Raw genomic sequence first — 27,124 nt, forward strand, 5'->3', positions numbered from 1 at the left:
GACGTTGGCAGGCGGGCATCCCTCCAATGGCCATTGGAGCAACTAAATGACCTCCATTTGTCTAAATATACATAGGGATTAAGGAAAAAGCGCAAGTAACATTTTCTTTTCTTTGGTTTTTACTATATATTGGGGCTGATGTGTGTTGTAGTCCTTGCAGCTTAAGCGCAGGACTTCTCCTTTCATATCTTTCCCCAATATCTCCCACCCCCTTCCTTTCATACCTCCCACTAGCCTGCCTCCTGCAAATCAGCAATTAGCTGCCTCCCAGAACACTGTCTATGCACACACAAAGATCCCTTCTCTTTTCCCCTTGAAGTCCTGTTCGGTATCCTTTCTCCGGTGGCGCGCAGTTTGACTGAGCACCGGCTAGTCACGTGATGAGAGGCCCATCGCTCTCTCATGGGATAGTGCGTGCAGCTCCATAAGGGAACCCACACTACATTTCCTAACAACCCAATTACAGCCCCTATCACCCCACTACGACCCACTCCGGAGATTGTGGAAGGGGGCACAGTAGCTGGTTAATCACCTTCCTGAAATGAGTTTTTGCATGTTGGGATGTCTGGTATTGTGTTTTTTTATGCTTCTATAGTTAGTGTTCCCTGTTCCGCAATGCCTATGTCACTTCCATTACTTGTTTTATTTTCCCAAAACAAATATATGTTTCTGTTCTTTTTCTTGCTATTCATTAATAATGGTTTTTGCTTGTTCTTGTATTGAGTGTATTATCATATAATTTTTTATGGTCCTTTCCTTTAGTTTCTAGTGTTGTTCTTGCAGTGTTTTTGTTTTCTGTTGTATTGTGTTTTACTTGGCTTCCAACTGTCTGCTTCATCATTCTGTCCAAGCTCTCATCTGATGACTCTGTCTGCTTCGTTCATGTCCTTTCCTTTCCTTCCCTTTCAATGTGCGTGTCATCTCCTCTATTTTACTTTCCTTCCCTTTCAATGTACGCGTCATCTCCTCTATTTTACTTTCCTTCCCTTTCAATGTACGCGTCATCTCCTCTATTTTACTTTCCTTCTCTTTCAATGTACGTGTCATCTTTACTATTTCAGAATTTTTAATTTCCGTTTCACATATACATGCTTTTGTTACCTCTTCTTGGTCCTGTAGTGTGTTCTCCATTGTTTTAATTTTTTTTGTGTACTCTTGTATTATACGTTCCTTTTCTTTCAATGATTGTATCTGCTCCTTTATTGTACATTCTTTGTCTTTAATTGTACAAGTTTCCTCCTGTATTGTGTGTTCCTTCTCCTGTAATGATCGCGCCTGCTCCTGTATTGTGTTTTCCTTCTCCTGTAATGATCGCGCCTGCTCCTGTATTGTGTGTTCCTTCTCCTGTAATGATCGCGCCTGCTCCTCTATTGTGTGTTCCTTCTCCTGTAATGATCGCGCCTGCTCCTCTATTGTGTGTTCCTTCTCCTGTAATGATCGCGCCTGCTCCTGTATTGTGTGTTCCTTCTCCTGTAATGATCGCGCCTGCTCCTGTATTGTGTGTTCCTTCTCCTGTAATGATCGCGCCTGCTCCTCTATTGTGTGTTCCTTCTCCTGTAATGATCGCGCCTGCTCCTCTATTGTGTGTTCCTTCTCCTGTAATGATCGCGCCTGCTCCTGTATTGTGTGTTCCTTCTCCTGTAATGATCGCGACTGCTCTTGTATTGTTTGTTGTTGGGTTTTTATCATTGTTTCTTTGTGACAAAGTTGAGCTAGTAAACATTCCAGCTGTTCTTGTACCCGTGAGCGTTTCTGTATATATTCTGATGTTTCTTTGCCATGATTAGTGAGTATATTTTGTAACAAAGCAGCGCAATCTTCATCTCTAGACTCTATATAATCCTGAGTCTCCGTCAATCGTCTCTCACAACCCACTTTATCCCCATCTTCTGCTTCTTCCAGAGAGTCACGTGACTTTTCTAGTCTTTTGATCTCTTTGACTTGACGTGCACTGTCATTATATCCATGTTTCTGGGTCCTTTCTGTGGATGAAACCGGTCAGTGTCAGTACAAGGGCCAAACAAAAGTAAGCGTAAAGGCAGATATTACAATAAATGGAAATAGTAACATTACTAAGATATATTATCAACCCAGTTAATGCATGCTTATCACGGTGGTCACCATCACTGGGGATGGAAAAAAAGACACTATATGTAGGTCCCAAGATTCCTCTTGTGCTTTGGTCACCCTGTGCCCAGCCAAGGCCAGCCCCCGGAGTGAATAGGGAGGGGGGAAACATGATCGCTGCCCTCAGGGGTTGGCATAGCAACCAAATGGATACAGTTGGTTTACAGTTGCAAGCAGGGAATTCTGGGAAAATTTCCAGACTACTGTTGAACAATGCTAAGGGAGCCTGGCAGTGTCTTTCCCCACCCACCCTCCCCGATTGTTACATTTGGGAATTGTTGTGTTTTCTCTGTTTTTAATTTTGTCACAGCTGTGGGTTTCCTGTCAGGATCGGGACAGGGATCCAACACGCAGAGTACAAACAGTAGCCAGATACGTATACCGGACCTTAGAATGGCCGGACTAACGTAAGTAGTACAGTATAGAATGGTCAAAGACAAGCCGAGGTCGAGGGTAACAGAAGACAGGTAAGCGAGAGACAAGCCAAATCAAGGGTAACAGAGATAAGCAGAGTAAGGTAAACAAGCCGGGTCAAAACCAAAAGGGATAATAGAATACACAAGCACTGAGTGACTAGAACAAGCTAGAACCACGACAGGGCAATGAGCTAATGAAAGAAGCTCTGTTAAATACCCTGTTCAGAGCAGTAACCACACCTCCGAGACGTCCTGATTGGTCCTGCAGCAATTGACTGACAGGTCGATCCGGGGGAGTGTCCTGATGATGACTTCCTGCCTAGATGGTGTAAAAGGCAGTCACTCCCTCGCGGCCGGCCTTGCATGACCGGATAGACCGCGGGGAAGGGAGTCATCAGACCGTCTGGATGGTGGAACAGCTAAGTCTCTACCTCTTTTGGAGGTAGAGACCACAGGTACCCTGACAGTACCCCCCCTCTCAGATACGCCCACCGGGCGGAATGAACCGGGACGAGATGGGAAGCGAGAGTGATACGCCCTGCGGAGACGGGGAGCATGAACATCCTCCTGAGGTACCCAACTCCTCTCCTCAGGACCATATCCCTTCCAATCAACCAGATATTGTACTCTCCCCCGGGAGATTCGAGAATCAATAATAGAGTTGACCTCATACTCCTCCTGACCCTCCACCTGAACGGAGCGAGGAGGGGCTATTGTGGAGGAAAATCTGTTACATATGAGTGGTTTCAGCAATGAAACGTGAAACGAGTTCGGAATGCATAAGGTATTAGGAAGAGCTAAACGATACGCAACCGGATTGATACGGGTCAGCACCCTGTAGGGTCCAATATAACGAGGAGCGAACTTCATGGAGGGCACTTTTAAACGGATGTTCCTCGTGCTCAGCCATACCCTATCACCTGGAACAAAGACCGGAGCCGCCCTTCTACGTTTATCAGCGTGTTTCTTGACCAACATAGAGTTGTGCACAAGGATTTGTCGAGTTTGATCCCACAACTTCCTCAAATTGGCAACATGAACATCAACCGACGGCACCCCCTGGGAAGGAGAATCCGAAGGAAGAATAGACGGATGAAAACCATAATTCATGAAGAAGGGGCTTGAATGAGTAGAATCGCAAACGAGATTGTTGTGTGCAAACTCCGCCCAAGGAATCAAACCGACCCAATCATCCTGGTGTTCAGAAACAAAGCATCGTAAATATTGTTCAATTTTCTGGTTGGTACGTTCAGCAGCTCCGTTAGACTGAGGATGATAGGCAGAAGAAAAGTTTAATTTAATACCAAGTTGAGAGCAGAAGGACCTCCAAAAGCGGGAAACAAATTGGGAGCCTCTGTCCGATACAATTTGAGAGGGTATCCCATGTAGGCGAAAAATCTCCTTGGCGAATATCTCTGCCAATTCGGGAGAAGACGGAAGTTTAGGCAGGGGAATGAAGTGTGCCATCCTAGTAAACCTGTCAACCACGGTGAGGATAACAGTCTGTCTTTTAGAGATAGGTAGATCGACAATAAAGTCCATTGCCAAACAGGACCATGGTTTCTCTGGAACCTCCAAGGGTTGCAGGAGTCCACATGGAAGCGTATGGGGTTGTTTGGTTTTAGTACAAACTTCACATGCAGCGATGAACTCCTCAACATCCCTCCGTAAAGTAGACCACCAGAAGTCCTTAGAGATCAAGGCGTAAGTTTTGCGAATACCAGGATGTCCCGCCATCTTGCTATTATGTAAACACTGTAAAAGTTCCAGTTGAAAAGCAGGAGGAACGAAATGACGACCCGCAGGGGTCTGTTTAGGTGCGAGATGTTGCAACTTAATGATCTCGGCCAGTAATGGAGAATGAATCCTGAGATTCGTATTAGCAATGATATTGCACTTCGGAACTATAGAAGAAAGAACTGGTTCAGGTACAGTAGAAGGTTCATATTGGCGAGATAATGCATCGGCTTTAGAGTTTTTAGAACCAGGTCTGTAAGTCAGTACATAATTGAAGTGAGTCAGGAATAAGGACCAACGAGCTTGTCTAGAGGATAAGCGCTTAGCCTCCCCAATATATGACAAGTTTTTGTGGTCTGTCAAAATCGTAATAGGGTGTAGGGTCCCCTCCAACAAATGTCTCCACTCCTTTAAGGCTTTAATGACTGCTAACAGTTCCCTGTGTCCGATGTCATATCTGCTCTCAGCCCCAGAAAGTTTCCTGGAAAAAAAACCACACGGGTGTAATGGTTTATCTACCGCTAATCTTTGTGACAGAACCGCACCTACTCCTGTCTCAGAGGCATCGACCTCGAGTAGAAACGGCAAAGTCGTATCAGGATGGACTAATATTGGAGCAGAAGCAAAAAGTTCTTTGAGCCTCTTGAAAGCAGCGAGAGCTTCAGGAGACCACGTCTTAGTTTCTGCCCCCTGTTTGGTCATATTGGTAATGGGCGCAATAATAGACGAGTAACCCTTAATGAAGCGCCTATAATAATTGGAGAAACCAATAAACCTCTGAATAGCCTTGAGTCCCTTAGGTAATGGCCAATCTAAAATAGACTGGAGTTTGTAAGGGTCCATCTTAAAACCTTCCCCAGAAATCACGTAACCAAGAAAATCTATCTGAGACTGATCAAAGCTGCATTTTTCCAATTTACAGTATAGACCATGTTGCAGAAGTTTCTGTAATACCGCTCTGACCTGTCTATGGTGAGTTTCAATCTCCCTAGAGTGTATCAGTATGTCGTCTAGGTAGACAATGACACAATCATGTTGAAACTCCCTAAGTACCTCATTAATCAGATCCTGAAATACTGCAGGAGCATTGCAAAGTCCAAACGGCATAACTGTGTATTCATAGTGACCGTACCGAGTATTGAACGCCGTCATCCACTCGTGTCCCTGCTGGACTCTCACCAAATTATATGCCCCTCTGAGATCTAACTTGGTGAAGATTTTGGAGCCCTTAAGACGATCAAATAACTCGGTAATAAGTGGAATAGGATAGGCATTTCTGACAGTTATTTTATTCAAGCCTCGGTAATCGATACAAGGTCTCAGCGTGCCATCCTTTTTCTTAACGAAAAAGAACCCAGCCCCGGCCGGGGAAGAAGACCTCCTAATGAATCCCTTTTCTAAATTCTCCCGAATATACTCCTCTAGAACCAAGTTTTCCTGAACAGACAAAGGATATACATGGCCCCTCGGAGGCATAGTCCCAGGTAGAAGCTTAATTTTACAATCAAATGGCCTGTGTGGCGGCAAAGAATCGGCATTCTTCTTGCCAAATACTGCCTTTAAGTCTAGGTAAAGGTCTGGTATCTGTCTTTCTGTGGACTGAATAGGAGTCTCAGGTATGTTAACATTAGCTAATGGAGAAACCTTGCATAAACACCTATCCTGGCAACCCTGGCCCCACGAGAGTATCTCCCCTAACTCCCAATCGATAATAGGGTTATGTTTCTTCAACCATGGGTACCCCAGAACTATGGGAACGGAAGGGGATGAAATGAGCAAAAGAGATAAATTCTCCACGTGTAGGATACCAACATTTAAACTAATGGGTATGGTTTCACGAAAGATAACAGGGTCTAGTAGTGGTCTACCATCTATGGCCTCAACGGCCAAGGGTGTCTCCCTTAGCTGGGATGGGAAATTGTTCTTAATAGCAAAGGCTTGGTCGATAAAATTCTCAGCAGCACCGGAATCTATCAATGCCATAGCCCTTACTACTTCCTTCTCCCAAGTTAAGGAAACTGGTAGCAGAAGCCTGTGATCTTTATAATTAGGAGTAGAGGACAAAATAGAAACACCCAAGGCTTGTCCTCTAGAGAGACTTAGGTGCGAGCGTTTCCCGGACGGTTAGGACAGTTCGAGAGTAAATGACCCTTGGCTCCACAATACATACACAAACCCTCTCTTCTCCTGTACTGTCTTTCCTCCTCAGAGAGGCGGGTATAACCTATCTGCATAGGTTCAGGAAGCAAAGATACCGTGGAGTCAGGACTTGGAAAAGCGGGGGCTAACCTAAAAGAAGGTCTCCGGTTCCTCTCTCGAGTGTTCTGTCTCTCTCTTAAACGTTCATCTATACGAGAGATGAACGAAATTAAATCTTCTAAATTCTCAGGGAGTTCTCTGGTAGCAACCTCATCAAGGATTACTTCAGATAGGCCATTCAAAAATACATCCATATACGCCTGCTCATTCCACTTGACTTCTGACGCCAGAGACCTGAACTCTAGTGCATAATCCACCAGTGTTCGGTTCTCCTGTCTCAGGCGCAACAGTAATCTGGCTGCATTAACCTTTCTACCTGGAGGATCAAATGTTCTTCTAAAAGCAGCTACAAATGCGTTATAGTTATACACTAATGGGTTATCGTTCTCCCATAGTGGGTTGGCCCATCTCAGAGCTTTCTCAATAAGTAGGGTGATAATAAATCCTACCTTTGCCCTATCTGTAGGATAAGAGCGGGGTTGCAATTCAAAGTGGATACTAATTTGGTTTAAAAAACCACGACACTTCTCAGGAGCCCCACCATAGCGTACTGGGGGGGTAATGCGAGAAGAAGCACCCACTGTGGCTACCTCTAGACCTAAACTGACAGGAGAAACAGGGGTATTACGTATCTCCTCTGGTGGGTTATTGGCATGAGATAATAGAGCCTGTAGCGCAAGCGCCATCTGATCCATTCTGTGATCCATGGCTTCAAACCTAGGATCAGGAGAAGCCAGCTGACTGTTTGTACTTGCAGGATCCATTGGCCCTGTCGTAATGTCAGGATCGGGACAGGGATCCAACACGCAGAGTACAAACAGTAGCCAGATACGTATACCGGACCTTAGAATGGCCGGACTAACGTAAGTAGTACAGTATAGAATGGTCAAAGACAAGCCGAGGTCGAGGGTAACAGAAGACAGGTAAGCGAGAGACAAGCCAAATCAAGGGTAACAGAGATAAGCAGAGTAAGGTAAACAAGCCGGGTCAAAACCAAAAGGGATAATAGAATACACAAGCACTGAGTGACTAGAACAAGCTAGAACCACGACAGGGCAATGAGCTAATGAAAGAAGCTCTGTTAAATACCCTGTTCAGAGCAGTAACCACACCTCCAAGACGTCCTGATTGATCCTGCAGCAATTGACTGACAGGTCGATCCGGGGGAGTGTCCTGATGATGACTTCCTGCCTAGATGGTGTAAAAGGCAGTCACTCCCTCGCGGCCGGCCTTGCATGACCGGATAGACCGCGGGGAAGGGAGTCATCAGACCGTCTGGATGGTGGAACAGCTAAGTCTCTACCTCTTTTGGAGGTAGAGACCACAGGTACCCTGACATTTCCTGAGCCAGCAAGTTTGGTAAATGAATAATGCCCGGACAGGCTTGGGGAGTCACAGCCTGAATTTGGTGGATGATGAAGGACAGGCTGAAGAGGCTCTGGAAGAAGTTTAAAGTGTAAAACCAGCAGCTGACAGTATTTGGTTATGCTGGTTTAAATAAAGCTGTGGCCGTTGCCCTTACCCACGTTACACGGTGTTGCGTTACTTATTGGGAATGGAAGGGTAACAGGATTTGTTGATCGAAGGAGTCAGCATTCATGGTGCAGAGTATGTTGAATGTATTGCTTGTATGTGCCTTTCCCCCTCCCCCTTTTTCCTGTCCTATTGTTCTCCAGCAGGGCGTTGTCCCAGGGACACTGCCAGACCAGTTTAAACTGGCTGCTTTGTCCCTCCTGAATCTCCCATAAGCCCTTGCTATTTTCTGAACCCATCCTTCCTTCTACTATAGTGCTCTATGTAAATTAGGGGTTTAAAATATGTGTGCTATGTCTATTAAAGTGAGTTGCTGTTTTAAACTTCACCAAGTGTCGTCGTCTGGTGTTTGGTCCAGAGTGGAAAAGGCCCTGAGCGACCCCAGTCAAGCCTCGGCGACTGGGCCTGAAGTGCTCCAGGGTCCCTGATAGCTACGAGGAAGCAGACTTGGTGGAGGTACTCTTCAGAGTACTGGCGCTCCGATACAAAACTTACAATCCATAATAATTGTACTGGTTTTGGGGTCCATTATTTTTTTTTGCTTTGTAAAGCAATACCAAACAGCTAGATTTTACTGTCAGAATCAGTAGTTGAGCAAATGGCACTTCAAACTGAATAAAACAAAATTAATAAAATCGGAACTGGAATTTAATGAGCTGCTTTACACTAATGTGCACCCTGTCACCTTAACACGAGCGCTGGATAAAACAGATTCCCTGAGCAGTACGCTCTCTCAGGCTCTCTATAATCTGCACTCCCTGAACAGTATGTTCTCTCCAGCTCTCTATAACCTGCACTCCCTGAGCAGTAGGCTCTCTCTCTCCAGCTCTCTATAACCTGCACTCCCTGAGCAGTACGCTCTCTCTCTCCAGCTCTCTATAACCTGCACTCCCTGAGCAGTAGGCTCTCTCTCCAGCTCTCTATAACCTGCACTCCCTGAGCAGTACGCTTTCTCTCCAGCTCTCTATAACCTGCACTCCCTGAGCAGTAGGCTCTCTCTCTCCAGTTCTCTATAACCTTCACTCCCTGAGCAGTACGCTCTCTCCAGATCTCTATAACCTGCACTCCCTGAGCAGTACGCTCTCTCCAGCTCTCTATAACCTGCACTCCCTGAGCAGTAGGCTCTCTCTCCAGCTCTCTATAACCTGCACTCCCTGAGCAGTACGCTTTCTCTCCAGCTCTCTATAACCTGCACTCCCTGAGCAGTAGGCTCTCTCTTTCCAGTTCTCTATAACCTTCACTCCCTGAGCAGTACGCTCTCTCTCCAGATCTCTATAACCTGCACTCCCTGAGGAGTACGCTCTCTCCAGCTCTCTATAACCTGCACTCCCTGAGCAGTAGGCTCTCTCTCTCCAGTTCTCTATAACCTTCACTCCCTGAGCAGTACACTCTCTCTCTGTCTCTCTAGAACCTGCACTCCCTGAGCAGTACACTCTCTCTCTGTCTCTCTATAACCTGCACTCCCTGAGCAGTACACTGTCTCCAGCTCTCAATAGCCTGCATTCCCTGAGCAGTACGCTCTCTCCAGCTCTCTATGATCTGCACTCCCTGAGCAGTACGCTCTCTCCAGCTCTCTATGATCTGCACTCCCTGAGCAGTACGCTCTCTCCAGCTCTCTATGATCAGCACTCCCTGAGCAGTATGCTCTCTCCGGCTCTCTATAACCTGCACTCCCTGAGCAGTACACTCTCTCCGGCTCTCTATAACCAGCACTCCCTGAGCAGTCCGTTGTTTCCAGATGGAAGAAATAAAAATGAGCCTCATAGTACAGAGATGCGGGGAATGACAAAACATACTTGTCTCTCCTAGAATTTCCCGTAACTTCTCCAAGTTCTCAGGCAATTTATTCTTCTCCTCAAAGAGGAATAGTTTTCTGGCCCGTCTTCTAATACTGGGCTGGTTCTCCAAGATCCTGAGCTTCTTCTCAGAGCTGGTGGTTTTAATGTCATTGATTACCACAATAACATTATCCCTGCCTGTAAGGACCACACAGAGGAATAAGGTCAATATAGAGGGAACAGGCTTCCTCCAGATACAAGCCATTTCTCTATTTTATCCTTATTGCCAATAAAACTCACACCTGCAGATATGTCTTTAGCTTTAGTTAGTGCTTGTATTCTGTAAACTGATGAGTAAAGTGAGTAAATGGTTTTATTGTTACTCACCATGACGCTGAGATAGATCCTGGAGCTCCTTGTCATACAGGGAGTCTTTGACATCAGTTAAATTAATGCGTCCCCATCTATACGAATGATATAAAATGGCAAATGTGCACTCTGTGATCTCTCTAGAAAACTCAGAATACTTATTAGAAATATAGACAGCGCGGACATCATCCACCATATTGCAAAACTCTTGTCCTTTCAACTTGTCCATCAACCACTGATAATAACTGTCTGTGCACCTCGAGAAGATACTGATAATGTGCTTCGGTGAAGGAGGGATTAATGAGCAAGAGGTGTTTGTCTAAAATAGAGAATGGACAGTCAGGATTCGTTATTTACAAGTAGATTATATCCTTATACACAGCGTGCGTACTGAAAAGTATTGAAATATCAAAAAAATGTAATTAAGAAAAAGCAAATCTGACAATATAACCATTTGTAAAACAAAATAGCCATTTGTTGAAATCCAAAATTACAGTTTCATTTATTTAGGGACTAATCAAATTCAATAAATGTAAAACAATTGTTATAATGCACCCGCAAGCCTAACTTACCATCTCTCATTTATTAATAATGTGTCTCTCTATCTTAAAAGGAAATCTCGTTTTGATAGAACAGATATCGGATTGGGACTAGTTTGACCTTCAGCAACGATGGACAGTTCTAAGAGTTATTAATTGTATTTTTCACTATTTTGCTCTCTTAATTTGTTTGTGTAGATACCCAGGGTTTCAGTTCTGACTTTCAATGCACACACCTGCTCATGGAGTCTTGGAGTAAGTATGTAACTGTGTGTGTGCGTTGGGCCCATCCATTGGGTTTGTAGGAGGCCCCACGTGTCATGATGGCAGCCATGTATGTTGCTATTTACAGTCACTCGCAGAGATGCAGAAGGACAAACAGGAAGGTGAAAGGGGCTGTTTGGACAAAATGTTTTTCTCATAGCGTGAGTTTACATGTTGTTGGAAGGGAAAGGGTTAAGAGGAAGATTTAGAATGAAATAAATTTGGATTGTGCAATCTAACTAAAAAAAACACTGCAATTAGTTACTTTTTACTAAGACTTCATTCATCTAAATATATAAATCAATAAGTGAAAATAAAAAATACACCTCATGGCAAAAGATAACCTCACAGACCTACCTTTTCGCACGCTTTGGATTGGTTTCGGTGCTGGGATTTGTCGGGTTCCCTCTGAATTTTACTCATTTCTGACATGGAAGTAAAATGTTACATGTGTTGAGATATACAGTATGTTCAAAGTTTTCTGAAATCGTATTATTATTATCATTATTATTGTTATTATTATTGTTATTATTATTATTATCAAAGTAGCAACAGATTAGTTTTATTTTCTGTACAATTAGTGGTATAGACATCAACTTAATATTTCAGCATTTTAAAATGACTTAATATTTTGAGAAATGATTTAATATTTGGATTTTTTTATAGATTAAATATTTTGAACAAATCAGTAAAAAAAATGTTTTACATATCTGAAATCATTTGAAAAGCTTAGCAAAACATAGTAATTTGAGGCCATAATTTCCCTTCCCACTTTCAGGACTAAGGAGAAAGTTTTGATTGGACTGTTGGCTGGCTTTGCAGAATCCGTGTCATCTAAGACTACCATAACCTATGTGTAATTCTTACTGGAGCTTGGCGTTGTCTCGGTTGGTCTTGGTTGTCCCCTCTTTGCTTCTCTGCTTTGGGTCAGCCTCTGAGGCTCTTCTGGCTCTGCAAATGCAATCAAAGACAAACAGTAACATTAAGTGTTTATATATATATTAGAGATTGTAGCCGTATTAGCTCAGTTTTGCAGATGTAAAAGAACAGATGCATTTTGTATCTTGTAAAACCTTTTTTATTGGACTAGCAGAATTTTGCAGTGACAAGCTTTCAGGAGAACCTCCCTTTCCCAAGTCTAAAGATAAAGCAGAAATAGAGGATCTCACAAAAGCTTGTCATTCGAAAACGCTGTCAGTCCAATAAAAACGGTATTATAATATAATCATATAATCTGTTATTTTGTATTCATATAGCTGCTGTAAGGAAATACCGACTCTTCCCAAGGATCATCTCTTCTTCTAAAACTGGACCTGAAACTAATTATCAGAATGCTTATTAACCCCTAAACCCCTAATGCCCTGTTATTTGTCTCCTCCCCTCTGTAATTCCATGTCTTGTAGCGGCATTTAAAACCACACTCAGAACAGGAGAATTGTTAGTGGGATTAACTGCAATATTATCCATGTTACATGTTAGATTTATAAATCGACAACATTACATCGAGCTGTACGACATGGGTGTATTTCCCTGCAGAGATATAAGAGATATAGACATTAATGGCTGCACACTGCCTGCAATTACACATATACATAACATAAAGACATGCAAACACTTTGTCTACACTTACACACCAACACATATATAGAGAGACAAATAAACATGCATTATACCTGCACTTACATTACATATAAATGAATATACACTATGCTGGCACATTACATGCAGATATATATTTCGACACAATGCCTGCATGGGCTGAGACACCAGAAGATCATATGAATACTAAAACAAACAAGGGAATGAAGTGAACAAAGCACTGAAAATGATTCATCAAACAATACAAAAAAAACCCCCAAAAAACAGCACGGTATAATAGTGATATAGCACAAAGAAAATTCACTCTTAAAACCATAAAATAAAATATAGGTGCGCTGTGTCTTTAAGACAAAAAGATAAATTAAAGTGCATAAACCAATATGAGTTACTTGTGTACTTTAACCTTATTGCGTGACAATGAAATACCTGTCCGGACCTGTTTTAATATGAACGTTCTTTAGGGTGGACGTAAATAAGCGGAGCAAGAAGAGATGGGCAGATCTGTTGAAACAGACGTTGGTGAAACGCGTCATCACATTTGTAGTCATGAAGGACATTAAGCCCTGCTTTCCAGAACTTCGAAGTGCGCCCAAGAACCAGAGCTAGTGACAGCCGGCGTCCACTCGAGTGGTGCATCAAGCGCCTTCACTGGGACAGAACGTACTACGAAGGGGTGAATTGTTTTAAATAAAGAACCTGAGATGGACACAAAGTCGGCCTGGAATGCTGCTGATTGGAATCCCTTCACATTAGAGGAGTAGTGGAGCGATACAGTTTGAGCAGATATACTGCAGCTTTGTGAGTGAAAGATATACATACTTACCTCTGTTACATTATATCTTGCTGTATTACACTATTTAGCCCTTTTCTCTCCCCCTTCTCTTTTTGTTTTATGACATATTATGTGAGGTGAACCTACAGGAGGAGTTATATATTGTGAGGGTACTCATCCCATGAACTATTTTTACACATCGCAATTTGCACAGATGTATAAAATGTGTGTATTTATTGAATGTATTTCATTGTCACACATTAAGGTTAAAGTACACAAGTCAACGCTTCAGAGTTTGGTAAAATACCATACACACCTACAAAGCATTGTAGAATAATTTACCAGCTATACATTACCCTGCATGCCACACACTGCTCTATTTAAATAAAATGGCTTTATTCACTCCAACATTAGCAAGGCTGACATTGTGAAAGTTCGATTCAATTTAAATAATACAATATGATTATAAAATACACACTAAAACCACCAGGTGTTTTTTTGTTTAATTTTAAAAGGAGAATCCAAATGTTTGCCCTCAGTGCTTCTATCGTTTTCAGTAAATGGCTACGATGTAACAATGAATGGCATTGCAAACACTTGGACCATTTATGAGAATTCTGTTCTATGTATGTCAAGCATGTCAAACTCGCGTCCCACAATGAACATCTTTGCGGCCCGGTGAGCCACGAGTTTGACATGCTTACTAAGGCAGAGTAGGCACCTGCTATCCCCACATTACAGGTGCCTACTCTGCTAAAATTAACTCTGCAGGAGAGGAGAGGTTGCGTGCCCTCTGTAGTGATGCCGGGTGCCGTAATATGACATCATTCTGGCACCCGGAATCACTAAACTGCACGCGTGAGGGAGCAGTGAGGAGCAGGTAGGAGACATCCCAAGAGAAGATCCCACAGGACCAAAGGGAGATGCCCTACACGAGCTCCCAAAGGTAGGGAGCAATAAGGAAAATTATGTTAGTGTGTGCAAGAATGTGGAAATGTGTGTGTGTCTGTCAGTCAGTGTGTGTGTGTGTCTGTCAGTGTGTGTGCCTGTCAGTGTGTGTCTGTCAGTCAGTCAGTGAGTGAGTGTGTTTGTGTATGTGTCTGTAAGAGAGTGAGTTTGTGTGTCTGTCAGTGTTTATCTGTCAGTGAGTGAGTGTGTGTGTCTGTCAGTGTGTGTGTGTGTGTGTCAGTCAGTGAATGAATGTGTGTGTCTGTCAGAGAGTGAGTGTGTGTGTCTGTCAGTGAGTGTGTCTTTTATTGTGTGTGTGTGTGTGTGTCTGTCAGTAAGTGTATGTTGGTCAGTGTTGCAATGGCCGTGGCGGGACAGTGGAGCCACGTCACAGATGAGATGAAATGGTTATAGTACCTAGTGTGTGTTTCCATGTCTTTGGCCAATACCAGATAATAATAATAACAAATTGTTTAACCAGGAAAGGTACATACATTTGGTTTCAAAGTACGTCTTGTGGATGTTATTTTTGCCCAGCATTATTTAGTTAATAAATCTGATTAAAAATTGTTTAGTTTTTTTTAGCTGAAATGTCCCTTTCAAGACTAAAACAAGCAAACTCAAAACAAGCAAACTCAAATTACCTCCTCCAAGAACATCCCAGATTTGCTTGATATTGTTATGGGCAGCCTCTTCCTTCCTAGTTTCAGGAATAAGGAGGAGGTCAGAGGACTTTAATTGGATTGTTGGCTGGCTTCCCAGAATCCTCTCCTTCTCACCATCATCAAACTGATCCATGTCATCTATGACTACCATAACCCTCTCCCGACCTGTCAAACACAAAACCAAGCAAGTGAGTGTCCAGTGCAGAGATCGAAATAAGATTAGATTCACTGGAGATCATCAATGAAAACCTGCTCCTAATTTTGAGCAGTTACCATAGAAACCAATGGCATATTTCTACTGATAACTCCAATTTTAGAACTTTACCATATAATTGTACTAATAATAGAGACCCCAATATTAAACATCCATATGTAATGTAAATCCAGCTGTATGATCTATAAATGAAAACACTCGATAATATTACTTAAAGGAGATGAAAGAGTTTGTCTCACCGTGTTGGTCATGGAGATAACTTAGTTCTTCTTCATACATAGCATTATTGATATCCGTGATATTAACCCTTCCATGGTGTTTTGTATGATGCAGAATTCCCACAGTGCATTGCTGTACTTCTTTCTTCCATTCAGATGTATTATAATTGTTGATTAGAAGATATCTCACATCTTTCACAACATCCTTGAAAGGATCTGATCGGAGCAGGTCCAGGAGCCATTTTAGATGATCCACGGGGACCCGGGAACTGATCCCCACAACCTGCTTCTTCCTTCTAGAAGAAGGAGATAGCTATAGATTATTGGTTCTATTTCATGATTAGCACGCGACATGTTAGAGAAGGCTTGAGGTCTTCATATGTCTATAGTGCTTGGAAATGACTGGATGGTGAGAGTTTTGGGAGATAAGGTTTAAGCAGTAATAATGGACCATTAGCTTGAAGGTTACTGTAACATTATAACTAATATCAGCTGAACGTGTCACTGCCTTCATTTCTAGAAATATCCTTTAGATTCCCAGCCCTCATTAATGCATATTAAGCTCAATAAGTACATTTATCATGTTGGTGCAAATATAATACAAATAATGTGCATAACGCTAGAGATGCGGTAACAACCTATTATTTGAGGTAGGTAGATATATATTGGTAGGTGTCTTGCGTTTACTTGTGAGGTGGTCTGACTGGGATTTAAACCTGAGTTTCAGTTTTCTAAGTTGGTATCATGACAGGCACATAGTCTCCATATGGGTAGGTGGAATTACCCCCATAATAACTAACCCAATAAAGCACTGACATTAATATATTGGTCAAATATGTCCACAGATTTTATTAATAATAATAAACATAATATAGAATTGTAGAATATTGCATATTCTATGTTTCTATTGATTATTTATGGATTTCTGGGTTGACACAAGTAACAGATTGTATCAATACGTTGCAAGGTTTTCTTGTATGAGAGTTCCAAAATGTGCATTGAGGGTCTTGTCCTTATATGGCTAGAGTTATACTCTGACGTCAGTATGGGCACATCTGTATAGTAACTGAACAAAGGGACACAAGGTCTCTCTCTCTCTTCTCTTCTTCCTGTACAGCTATGTAACGATGTAACTCTACCTTCAGAAGTCCAGCAATTACCATCTGCTGTTGAACATCCATGATCATGTAACACCCTTTGCTGTTTTATTATGTATCAGTAACTAAGAATAAACCTGAAGAAACCGTAAGTCAGATTGCATATTAGTACTTTTCATTAATATAGACCTATATTAACATGGCAAGCCTCTAACCCAAAAAACATACATAAAATAATGATTCCAATCAACCAGAAAAAGACACAGAAAAACAACATTTTTACATTGGCTAGCCAGCCAGTCTTCTATTCATGTTTTGTTCCCACTTCCCGAGGGGAGAGCAAAGAATCGAGGTACAAAGCTGAGTTTTGGAACTGGGAAATCAAACTTGAAGAGAAAAAAAAAGAATCTAGACTGTGTCACAGATACTACGAATATTTGCACAGAAAAAGAACCGTGTAAGAAAAAGAAAAAGCTTTCAAACTAGAAAGACTGTACAAGACTATTTTCTATAACTGAAAAAAGCACAAGATGCAACGTGTATTCTGCAAGCAAGCACGTGGCGGAGATTGGCAAGTTTCCAGATCCGAGCCCAGAACTGCGCAGCTATGTGGACAAAGCAAAGAAATAGACAGAACTAACTGATCTGGTGAGTAACATGGAATTGTGGAGAAAAGTAAATTGCAGTTTGCATTTAGTAGCAGCTATTCAGATGCTGTGTTGTGGCAATCTATATACACACAATGTGAAATTGCCAATAGTGAAATTGCCAAGAAATTGTTTGTTAATAAGAAAAAACAAAATATCAGAAATGTTATGAAACTAGTCTGTACTTACAATGCATTGATTTGTAAACGAGATGCAGGTCAAGACAATTTAGAATCAGCAGAAAAAGAAGTAGATTTGTATGGGTTAACAGAAGACAAATTCCCAGATTTTACTAGTAACATGACGTAAAGTCATGATTTTATTAAAGACACGGAGGCGAGTATTATGCATAACTCTTTCTTTATTTCCTCAGCAGCAAAGATAGAGGAATATAAATATTATCAAAAAATGAAAGAAAAAACTGTACAGGCATAACAGGTAGCCAATCACATAATAGAGGAAGTAGCTATATAAGTCCTGTGTCTCCCACAATCCCCCTCTTTCTTGCGAAACCGAAGACCAGGTAAGATAAAACGATGTCCCACTTGATCCAAACAGGAAACGGGAAACAAAACGATAACTTCAAGCTAAAAAAAGATAGAGAAATATGGTAATTTCCAAACTCAAAACTGTAGACTTACCAAACATAACCGTGAGGAGTTCTACATGAAACAGGATTCTGGAATAGAAAAATATATAAGATTAGAAACCAATATAAAACTGCCAAAATCATCTAAGCATGATAAAATTACACGATACCGAAACATGAACTCAATACAGACCTAATTGACAACATACCTGTATAGCATCGAAGCATCTCCTATCCCAAATCCACACCGGGAGGGTGGGAGGGAATAATACTCGCCTCCGTGTCTTTAATAAAATCATGACTTTACGTCATGTTACTAGTAAAATCTGGGAATTTTATTAAAGACACGGAGGCTCATATTATGCAAGTTCAAAGCTGTGCTATCACTTGAGATGCGATGTGTTCAATTGGTCTGAAATAGAAGTCTCTGAAGGTCGATTCTCGGGACCAGTCCGCTGCGCGCATGATGTCTTCCAGACGGCAACCAACTGTGGATGCCTTCGAGGCCATAGCACCTCGTACAGAATGAGGCGTAAAGATAGACGTGTCTATACCCGCTAGGGATAGAAGCCAACGAATCCAACGCGCTAGCGTCGGTGTCGATACTGGGCGATGAGGAGCCTTAAACGAAATGAATAGGGGATGTCGGTCAGATGAACGCAACGGTCGCGTAGCCTCTAGATAGGCCTTCAAACAATCCACCGGACAGAGTGCCGGACATAACGAGAATCTAGGATATACGAAGGATTTGGATGCCGACTTAGTTCTCCTAGATATGTTGAAAGGAACGCCTTCAGGAGTAAACACAAAGGCACCCCAATCAAGAGCCCTGACATCGGAGACTCTCTTACAAGAGACCAGGCAAAACAGCATAACCATCTTGGAGGATAGTTGTTTAAGAGTCAAGTCATGGTTAGGATACCACTCCGACAGAAACCGCAACATTATGTTGACGTCCCAAAAGGCCGAAAACCGCGACCTAGGTGGACGGACGAAGCGAATACCCTTGAGAAGACGGCATACAAAAGGATGTTTGCCGACGGGTAAACCTTCCAAACCTCCGTGACCGGCAGATATGGCCGAGCGAAAAACATTGATAGTCCTGTATGCCTTGCCTGAGTCGAACAGGGCTGTGAGAAACCCCAGGATCAAATGGAGAGGGGCAGATACGGGATCCACTGCCCGTTCCATGCACCAATCAGACCAAGACTTCCATGCAGCTCGGTAAGCTGATCGCGTGCCCGGAGCCCAGGCGTTATCGAGGAGCAAGAGAGTTGACTGTGGAATGTCAGGGACAAGCCAGCGTCCCCTGAAAGGAACCATGCTACTAGGGGCAGCTGGTGTTGCAGCACCAATTCGTGTGAGTTCCCATCCGGATCCAGAAGGAGGTTCTGGAAGTTCGGTAACAGACGAGGGAAGTCTATGGACAACTCCATCAAACGAGGGAACCACGGACGGGATCTCCACAGAGGGGTGATCAGAGCTAGACAACAGTCGTGACGAACCAGCTTCGAGATCATACGAGCAATCATGTTGAATGGAGGAAAGGCATACAGGTGGCCCGGAGGCCATTCCTGAAGAAAGGCATCCGTCGCCACAGCCGCCGGGTCCGGTCTCCAACTGTAGAACTTCGGCAACTGAGTGTTCAGTCGAGAGGCGAACAGGTCCATCTCGAACCGTCCCCACAGCCTGGTTAGGCCTTGGAAGACCGAGGCGTGCAATCGCCAGTCTCCCGAGTCTCTCAAATGCCTGGAGTTCCAATCCGCACCGGAATTGTCCAGACCCGGAATATGTTCCGCCGTCACCGAAACGTTGTTGAGAAGGCAGAATTGCCAAAAGTCCTTCGCCAGTAGAGCCAACATCTTGGACTTGGTGCCGCCCAGGTGATTTATGTATCGGACCGCCGATACGTTGTCCAACTTGAGGAGAACACAACAGTTCGCCCTTCCAGGGGTAAGGCTGCGAATCGCAAAGGCTCCCGCCAGAAGTTCTAGGCAGTTGATGTGTAACGACTTCTCTGCGTCGGACCATCTGCCCCCCGTGGAAATGTTGCCACAACGAGCCCCCCAGCCGTGCAAGCTGGCATCTGATTCTATGATCACGTCCGGAACGGAACCGAAAATCGCCCTTCCGTTCCAGGCTTCCATGTGTGCCAACCACCATACCAGCTCGTCTCTGGATTCCTCGTCCAAACAAATTCGGGATTCGTACGATTGACCCGAACGTAGGTGTGACCCCTTGAGCCGCTGGAGAGCCCGGTAATGCAAAGGGCCTGGGAATATCGCCTGAATGGAGGAGGCCAGTAGACCGATAATCCTTGCCAGCTGCCGGACCGACAAGTCCGAAGCACGAAGAGCCCGACGAAGCTCCTTCTGGATGGCTTTTATCTTGGACTCCGGCAAGTACAGGAACTGCCGTACGGAATCCACCTGGAACCCCAAAAACTCCATAGACTGGGCGGGTTTCAGGACCGACTTGTCCCAGTTGACCAGAAAACCTAGGTTCTGTAAGAGGTTGACCGTCCAGTCTAAATGCAACCTCAGGCATTCCAACGATTGGGACATGATTAGGATGTCGTCCAGGTAAATAATCAGTCGAACCCCTCGGGTACGGAGGAACGACACCACCGGCTTCATTACCTTGGTGAAACACCAAGGGGCCGAGGAGAGACCGAACGGCAGGCATGTAAAACGCCAACGCCGTCCGTGCCAGGTGAAGTGCAAGTAGTCCCTGGATTCTACTGCTATTGGAACCGTGAAGTACGCATCCTTCAGGTCCAACTTGGCCATCCAATCCGACTGTCTCAGAAGGTCTCTGAGACAATGAATGCCTTCCATCTGGAAATGCTGGTAGCGTAGGAAGGCGTTGAGAGGGCGAAGATTTATCACTGGGCGGACACCGCCCCCTTTCTTGGGTACAAGGAAGAGATTGCTCATAAAGCCTGGAGTGGCGAACGGCAATTCTTCGATGGCGCCCTTCGAGAACATCTCCGCGACTTCCGCGGAGATCATCGCGTCTTGCTCCTGTGGGAGAGACAATTCCCTGGGGGTATACGTTTGAACAGGCAGGGAAACAAAATCTAGGTGGTAACCCTTTACGCACTGCAGAACCCAAGCATCTGAGGTTATAACTGCCCACTTTGGGTAGAATAAGGCCAGCCTCCCCGCCACCCGAACCTGATCGAGAAGGGAAGAAGGGGTACTCACCATAAGGGCGTCTGCCCGAAGACCCACCACGGGGGTATCTGGAGCCCCACGATCTCCCTCTAGCCGGGAAGAAGGGAGGCGTTTTCGGATCCTGGAACCCTCGAGAGGGGAAAAAGGAACCTCTGGTGGCACGGAATGAGCCTCGGAAACCACGGCCGGGTGGACGGTTCCTGCTACGCCCGGCCCCACCGAAAACCTTGGGCGCGAAGACGCGCTTCATATTTGCCTGCGCCTTGTCGATAGCCGTAAAGGTTTTAACATAGGACCCCATGTCCTTCACAAAGGATGTGCCGAACAACATCCCCTCATCGGCTGAGTCAGGCTCAGCTACGGTCATAGCGGCCAGTTTAGGGTCTATTTTCAAAAGAATAGCCTTGCGTCTCTCGGAGGACATAGCCGTGTTAGCATTCCCCACAAGGCAGATAGCTCGCTGGACCCACCCTATGGCCACATCTACATCCAGAACTGAGTCACCATTACGAGCGGCGTCAAGAAGCTCGTAGAGCTTAGACAGGGGGCCCAGCGTATCTAGAATTTTATCTTGGCACCCTTTCAGGGAGTGATCAAGACCCTTTTTAGGCTTCCACCCAGACTTATTCAGAAACTGGGCGATTTGAGGGTCAACGTCTGGGGTTTTACAGGCAGCGCCAGGGAGGGAAGGTCGTGGGCATTCGGCGCGCAATTTATTGCGGCCTTCCTTGGACAGAGGTGTGCGAATCCGTTTAGCCACATATTGGGCGATATGGTCCGGAGGGACCCATTCAGCAGACCTCGGGTGACGTAGGTCGTCCGGGTCGAACAGGGGGTTACCCTGTGGGTCTAAAAGCCCCTTATTATCATCCCCAGTGGGGTCTGGTACTTTTCCTCGTGGGTTGGCAGAGGACCCAGTAGGGGTTACACCCGTAGGGGGTTGATCCTCGTCTGACTCGCCCTCAACATAGGAGTCATACTCCATGATATCGGAATCATCTTCCACACTCCGGTCGGTATCCGACCCATTATCCAGGGCTCTAGCCCGTTTCCATAACCTAGCCTTTTTAGCCCGGCCAGGGGCTCTTGTGCGCGTGGGGTGCGCGCTATCCGCGACCGCCAGAGGCGTGTCAGTCATGGCAGGCAAGGCCTGCATCGAGGAGTGGGAGCCGATATGGCGATATTTTGCCTTAGCCTTACGGGCACCCGGCACAGTTTGGGCAGGGGAAGGGGACCCCACACCCAGGGGGGTAGGGGTAGCCATGGGAGGCAAAAATACAGAATGAAGTGACTGGGTGAAGGAGGACGAAACAGCCCCCATAGCGGAGGCAATAGCCTTCTGAAGGGAGGACGCCATGGTGGCCTCCAATAAGGCCTGGAACTCCTGAGAGGCCATAGCGCCCTCAGGGGTGTCTTTCGGGAAATCCCCAGAGGGGTCAGTAGGCCCATCCTTATGATCCTGCATAATGGCGGTAGTCACTAAGGGTAAAACTGCACTAAGGCAAACCTAAAGAAAATTACCAGACAAGGGTTGAGTAACCCAGCAGAACAGCAAACGGATTATAACTCGATCGTTGGTGTAGCAGGGGAACCCGAGAAACAGGGACCGACCGCACGGCAGGACAGGGCGACACAAATGACCGCCCATAATGGCCGCCGCACGTGTCAGAGTGCGCTCGCGGGCCGGTTCCCGGCGGGGGAAGGGGCGCGTGCACCTACCCGCGCGGGCAGCGCATGAGAGGGGAACGAGCACACTCAGCCGCGGTCGCAGAGAGAGGACCGTCGCGGCAGATTAACCACGCCGAAAAGCGATCAGAGAGAACGGGGGCGGGATGGAGGGGAAAGCACAGCCCGCGATGGCGGGCAAAGTCCCAGGGGAGAACACCCAACTACACCAACGATGTGGTCAAAAACAAACACCAAATACAGAAGTATAATAATATTAAGAGCTATAAGCAACAATTGCAAAATACATGTAAATAACACAACACAAAATGCAATCAGTAGTAGAGCTCAGTAAGGTACTTAGCTGTCTGAGGAAGCAACAAAGAAAGAGGGGGATTGTGGGAGACACAGGACTTATATAGCTACTTCCTCTATTATGTGATTGGCTACCTGTTATGCCTGTACAGTTTTTTCTTTCATTTTTTGATAATATTTATATTCCTCTATCTTTGCTGCTGAGGAAATAAAGAAAGAGTTATGCATAATATGAGCCTCCGTGTCTTTAATAAAATCAGATTTAAATGAACAGTGTAACAATGTAACAGAGAGTACATGCTGTAACTGTGAGAGATTGTCAGAAACAGTCTGTGAACTAGAGGATAGAGATGAACTAAGAAATTATCTTATTTGCCAGCTTAGAAATGAAGTAAAGCTAGTGTGTGTTAATACAAGAAAAATACAGGCACAAAATCTAATCTCAGAACCAATAGATACTGAAAATGTATCCTCACAGAGTGATTTGCAGAAATGTTAATTCCAGGACAGTGCTGCAAAACGTAATTTGAAAATCCATGAACAATTAATGAAAACAGTTTATGACACGTCAGTGGATGCATTTACTAATGCTGAGATGTTTGAGTCAAATTTGGACAAATACAGCCTTAATGACGAACAAAGCAATATACTATTTAAAATATGGCTGCCGACTCATATGGCATGTAGGTTGACCGCGCCCGTAAGATTTCAGGACAATGATGAAATAATTTATGAGAATGGACAAGACAGATTAACGCAGTTAATAAAATTAACAGGGAATGATTTTGCAGACATTGAAAATGTTGGAAAAACTGAAACCAGACAATGATGAGGATATTTTTTGTTTTCTTTTCAAACTTGAAAGTGCATATAGACTGTTTGCTAATTAATGAATTAATGAATTTGTTAAAAAAAAATTAAAACTCTAGATCCAATTACAATTATGAGAGCAAAAGAAAAGAACTTTGAGAGAAGTTGCTTTGTTCTTAGATAACATATGGAGGGAGTCCAGAAATGAAGGGGTTAAAATGGATGTGGAATTAGGCAGAGAAAGAAGCCTCTTCCTTCTTGTGAAGAAGTGATACAGACAGCTGAGCCCCTCCCAATTTTCTCAACATGTCTCACCCTTCTGTCAGTCCCTACATTGGCTTCCTATAAAATATAGGGCTCAATTTAAAATTCTGGTTCTTGCTTTCAAATCTCTACATAATGCTCCTCCCTTATACACAAGTATGTCCCGTCTAGGCCCATACGATCTGCTGAAGACTTACGTCTATCTTCTGTCCGTACTCCCACCTCTGATGCTCGCCTTCAAGATTTCTCGAGTGCTGCACCGTTCCTGTGGAACTCGCTTCCCTCCTCCGTTAGATGCTCACCCAGTCTCCACTCCTTCAAAAATTCATTAAAAACTCACTTCTTCATAAAAGCGTATCAAGTAAACTCTTAATAGCTCCTGACTGATTCCTCTTCTGCAACTGTCACTAGTCTAATACTATCCTTACCTTTTGTGTCACTATACCCCACTCCCTCTAGCATGTAAGCTCATTGAGCAGGGCCCTCAACCCCTCTGTTCCTGTGTGTCCAACTTATCTGGTTACAACTACATGTCTGTTCGTCCACCCATTGTACAGCGCTGCGGAATTTGACGGCGCTCTATAAATAATATAATAATAATAATAATAACTAAAAACTGCAGAGTTAACAGTGAAAGGCAGAATAAAACTCCTAAAGTTATTTGTTTTTGGTGCAATAAACAACATTATTTAAGGTCTTGCAGATATTTTATCCGAGATATCAAATCAAAAGCAAATGAGAAATTAAATTTGAGGATTGATCATTTTGACAGAGAAAATACATGTAGTGATAAATCAATAAAGGCCTTTCCTTGTAAACTGATAATCAGACAAATACGAGAAATTTTAGCTAAATTGAAATTAGGAGACAAACAAGCAATGCAGTGTAACACAGAGAGTTATAAGACTCGGAAACTTCAAGAGACATGATCAGTTTAGAGAATGAGCATGGATATGTGTGTGCCAACAGATGTACACAGGCTGATTACAGAGTTAAAAACAGCACAAGAATAGAGATCTATGTTAGTTTGTTGTTTTATTGAATTGTTAGTTTTTACTGTTTTTTCATTGTTTTTTATGTGTGTGTCAGTATTGAATCCTGACAACTATGTTTTATCTTCCTTTTATTTATGTTCCTTTAAAACAAGTTCCTGCTATGATTAATTTCTACCACTAGTGGCCTCATTTGCCTCTAGTTACAAATACTCACCTGCTTATCTTTGATTACTTCAGCTACAAAAGGCTACACCCAACTAACCTCATGGCCTTTACATTGAAGTTGGTGATTTACCTGAAACACTTCATATCCAGGCTCATGTGAACCTGCTTCAGACTTACCTTCAAACCTGCTCCATACCACCAACCTGCTTCAGACTTACCTTCAAACCTGCTCCATACCACCAACCTGCTTCAGACTTACCTTCAAACCTGCTCCATACCACCAACCTGCTTCAGACTTACCTTCAAACCTGCTCCATACCAACCTGCTTCAGACTTACCTTCAAACCTCCTCCACATCACCAACCTGCTTCAGACTTACCTTCAAACCTCCTCCACACCACCAACCTGCTTCAGACTTACCTTCAAACCTGCTCCATATCACCAACCTGCTTCAGACTTACCTTCAAACCTGCTCCATATCACCAACCTGCTTCAGACTTACCTTAAAACCTGCTCCATACCACCAACCTGCTTCAGACTTACCTTCAAACCTCCTCCACACCACCAACCTGCTTCAGACTTACCTTCAAACCTGCTCCATATCACCAACCTGCTTCAGACTTACCTTCAAACCTGCTCCATATCACCAACCTGCTTCAGACTTACCTTAAAACCTGCTCCATACCACCAACCTGCTTCAGACTTACCTTAAAACCTGCTCCATACCACCAACCTGCTTCAGACTTACCTTCAAACCTGCTCCATACCAACTTGCTCCTGACTTACCTTCAAACCTGCTCCACCCTTACGTATACTTCTAACCAGCCTGCCTCTGTAACCAGCCTGCCTCTGTAACAACCCTACCTGGAAATTACAGGCATTCTTTATTATTTGCAAGTATCCCGTTTTGTGGCATATTACCTAAATTCTGTTTTTTTCCTCAAGTTTCATAATCTGTCTAAAATCACTAATAAAGTATCTGAAGTCAACCCGGGCATAAGTCTCCTATCTGACCTGCTCAAGATCATGACAGTGTGTTATAGGAAAGTATTAGGTTAATTAAAAGGAATATGTACATCAAGGTTGCAAGTGTCTCAGAATGAAAAACACTAATGTAGCAATTGATAGGAACATGCAATGTATGTTGGGTGTACGCGATCATACAGTAACTCCAATAATTTTACAGAAGGGAAAACAATGGATGTATTCCTTGTTACTTCTGGGGTTTATTTAAAATCTTCGATTTAATTCATGAGAATGAGATTTTAATATCATGACTGTAACGGACCGTTTTGCACACAAGAGGTTAAAACCATTTAGGCGATATTCCCCTTTCAGATGCACAGGCAGCTACTGCAAGCACCAATCTCCCGAACTGCAAATTACACGAATCCTCCAACTCCCGAACAAGAAACACACGAACACTGAAAACAGCCGAACAGGAAAAGCATACAATCAGTTTACACTCCTGGCAATCAGCATACAATCCAATTCCCCCCAAGAACGAGACGATACTTTGTTTGAGGGTCAAGCAGAACTGATTTACTGGGGCTACCTGCCCGGCTTTTATGCAGGTCTCCCACCTGGTGGACACTCCCCTTGGGGAACAGATGGAAGACTGGGAAACATATTGGACATTGACCAATCACAAGCTTACAATCCCACAATGCATCACAATCCCTCCTCTCTGTCCTGGAGATAATTAGGAAGTAATCAAATTATCTCCAGGGACAGAGGCAAAACTCCATTAACCACATGGCAGACAAAGGACAATAAAATACATAAAAATACATACTGTTACATTTATCACATAGAACATACACATTCTACCTATCCCCAGATAGCTTAGATCTGAACGCACATTATTACCGAATGGCGCTCAGATCACATACATACAGTTCAATCGCCATGGAGCCAAAGTCTTTCATACAGTCTTTCAGTATACGGCTGGGCTCCATGGCAT

General features: G+C 43.9%; 1 protein-coding gene across 1 annotated transcript; it reads right to left on the bottom strand.

Annotated features, from left to right (window-relative positions):
- Nucleotides 1-399: 399 nt before the first annotated feature.
- On the bottom strand, nt 400-21,932 carry LOC134571399 (putative leucine-rich repeat-containing protein DDB_G0290503). The gene is made up of 8 exons (XM_063429604.1): nt 21,837-21,932; nt 15,460-15,751; nt 14,986-15,171; nt 11,890-11,973; nt 11,380-11,447; nt 10,238-10,538; nt 9,869-10,048; nt 400-1,982 (listed from the first exon to the last, which is right to left on the bottom strand). Exons 1-8 carry the CDS (start codon nt 21,930-21,932, stop codon nt 838-840), a joined length of 2,352 nt encoding a protein of 783 aa, XP_063285674.1. The 3' UTR covers nt 400-837.
- Nucleotides 21,933-27,124: the final 5,192 nt, after the last annotated feature.

The sequence above is a fragment of the Pelobates fuscus genome, chromosome 8 (assembly GCF_036172605.1).
Source record: "Pelobates fuscus isolate aPelFus1 chromosome 8, aPelFus1.pri, whole genome shotgun sequence".
NCBI classification, from domain to species: Eukaryota; Metazoa; Chordata; class Amphibia; order Anura; family Pelobatidae; genus Pelobates; species Pelobates fuscus.

Bases quoted from the DNA above. Each gene is read 5' to 3' on its own strand.
- LOC134571399 (XM_063429604.1), bottom strand. From the start codon at position 21,932: ATGGAGTATGACTCCTATGTTGAGGGCGAGTCAGACGAGGATCAACCC. The intron at 15,752-21,836 runs GTACCAGACCCC...AATAATCTATAG, and splicing joins CTGCCAACCCACGAGGAAAA to CTATCTCCTTCTTCTAGAAG. The intron at 10,049-10,237 runs GTGAGTAACAAT...TGGTCCTTACAG, and splicing joins GGATCTATCTCAGCGTCATG to GCAGGGATAATGTTATTGTG.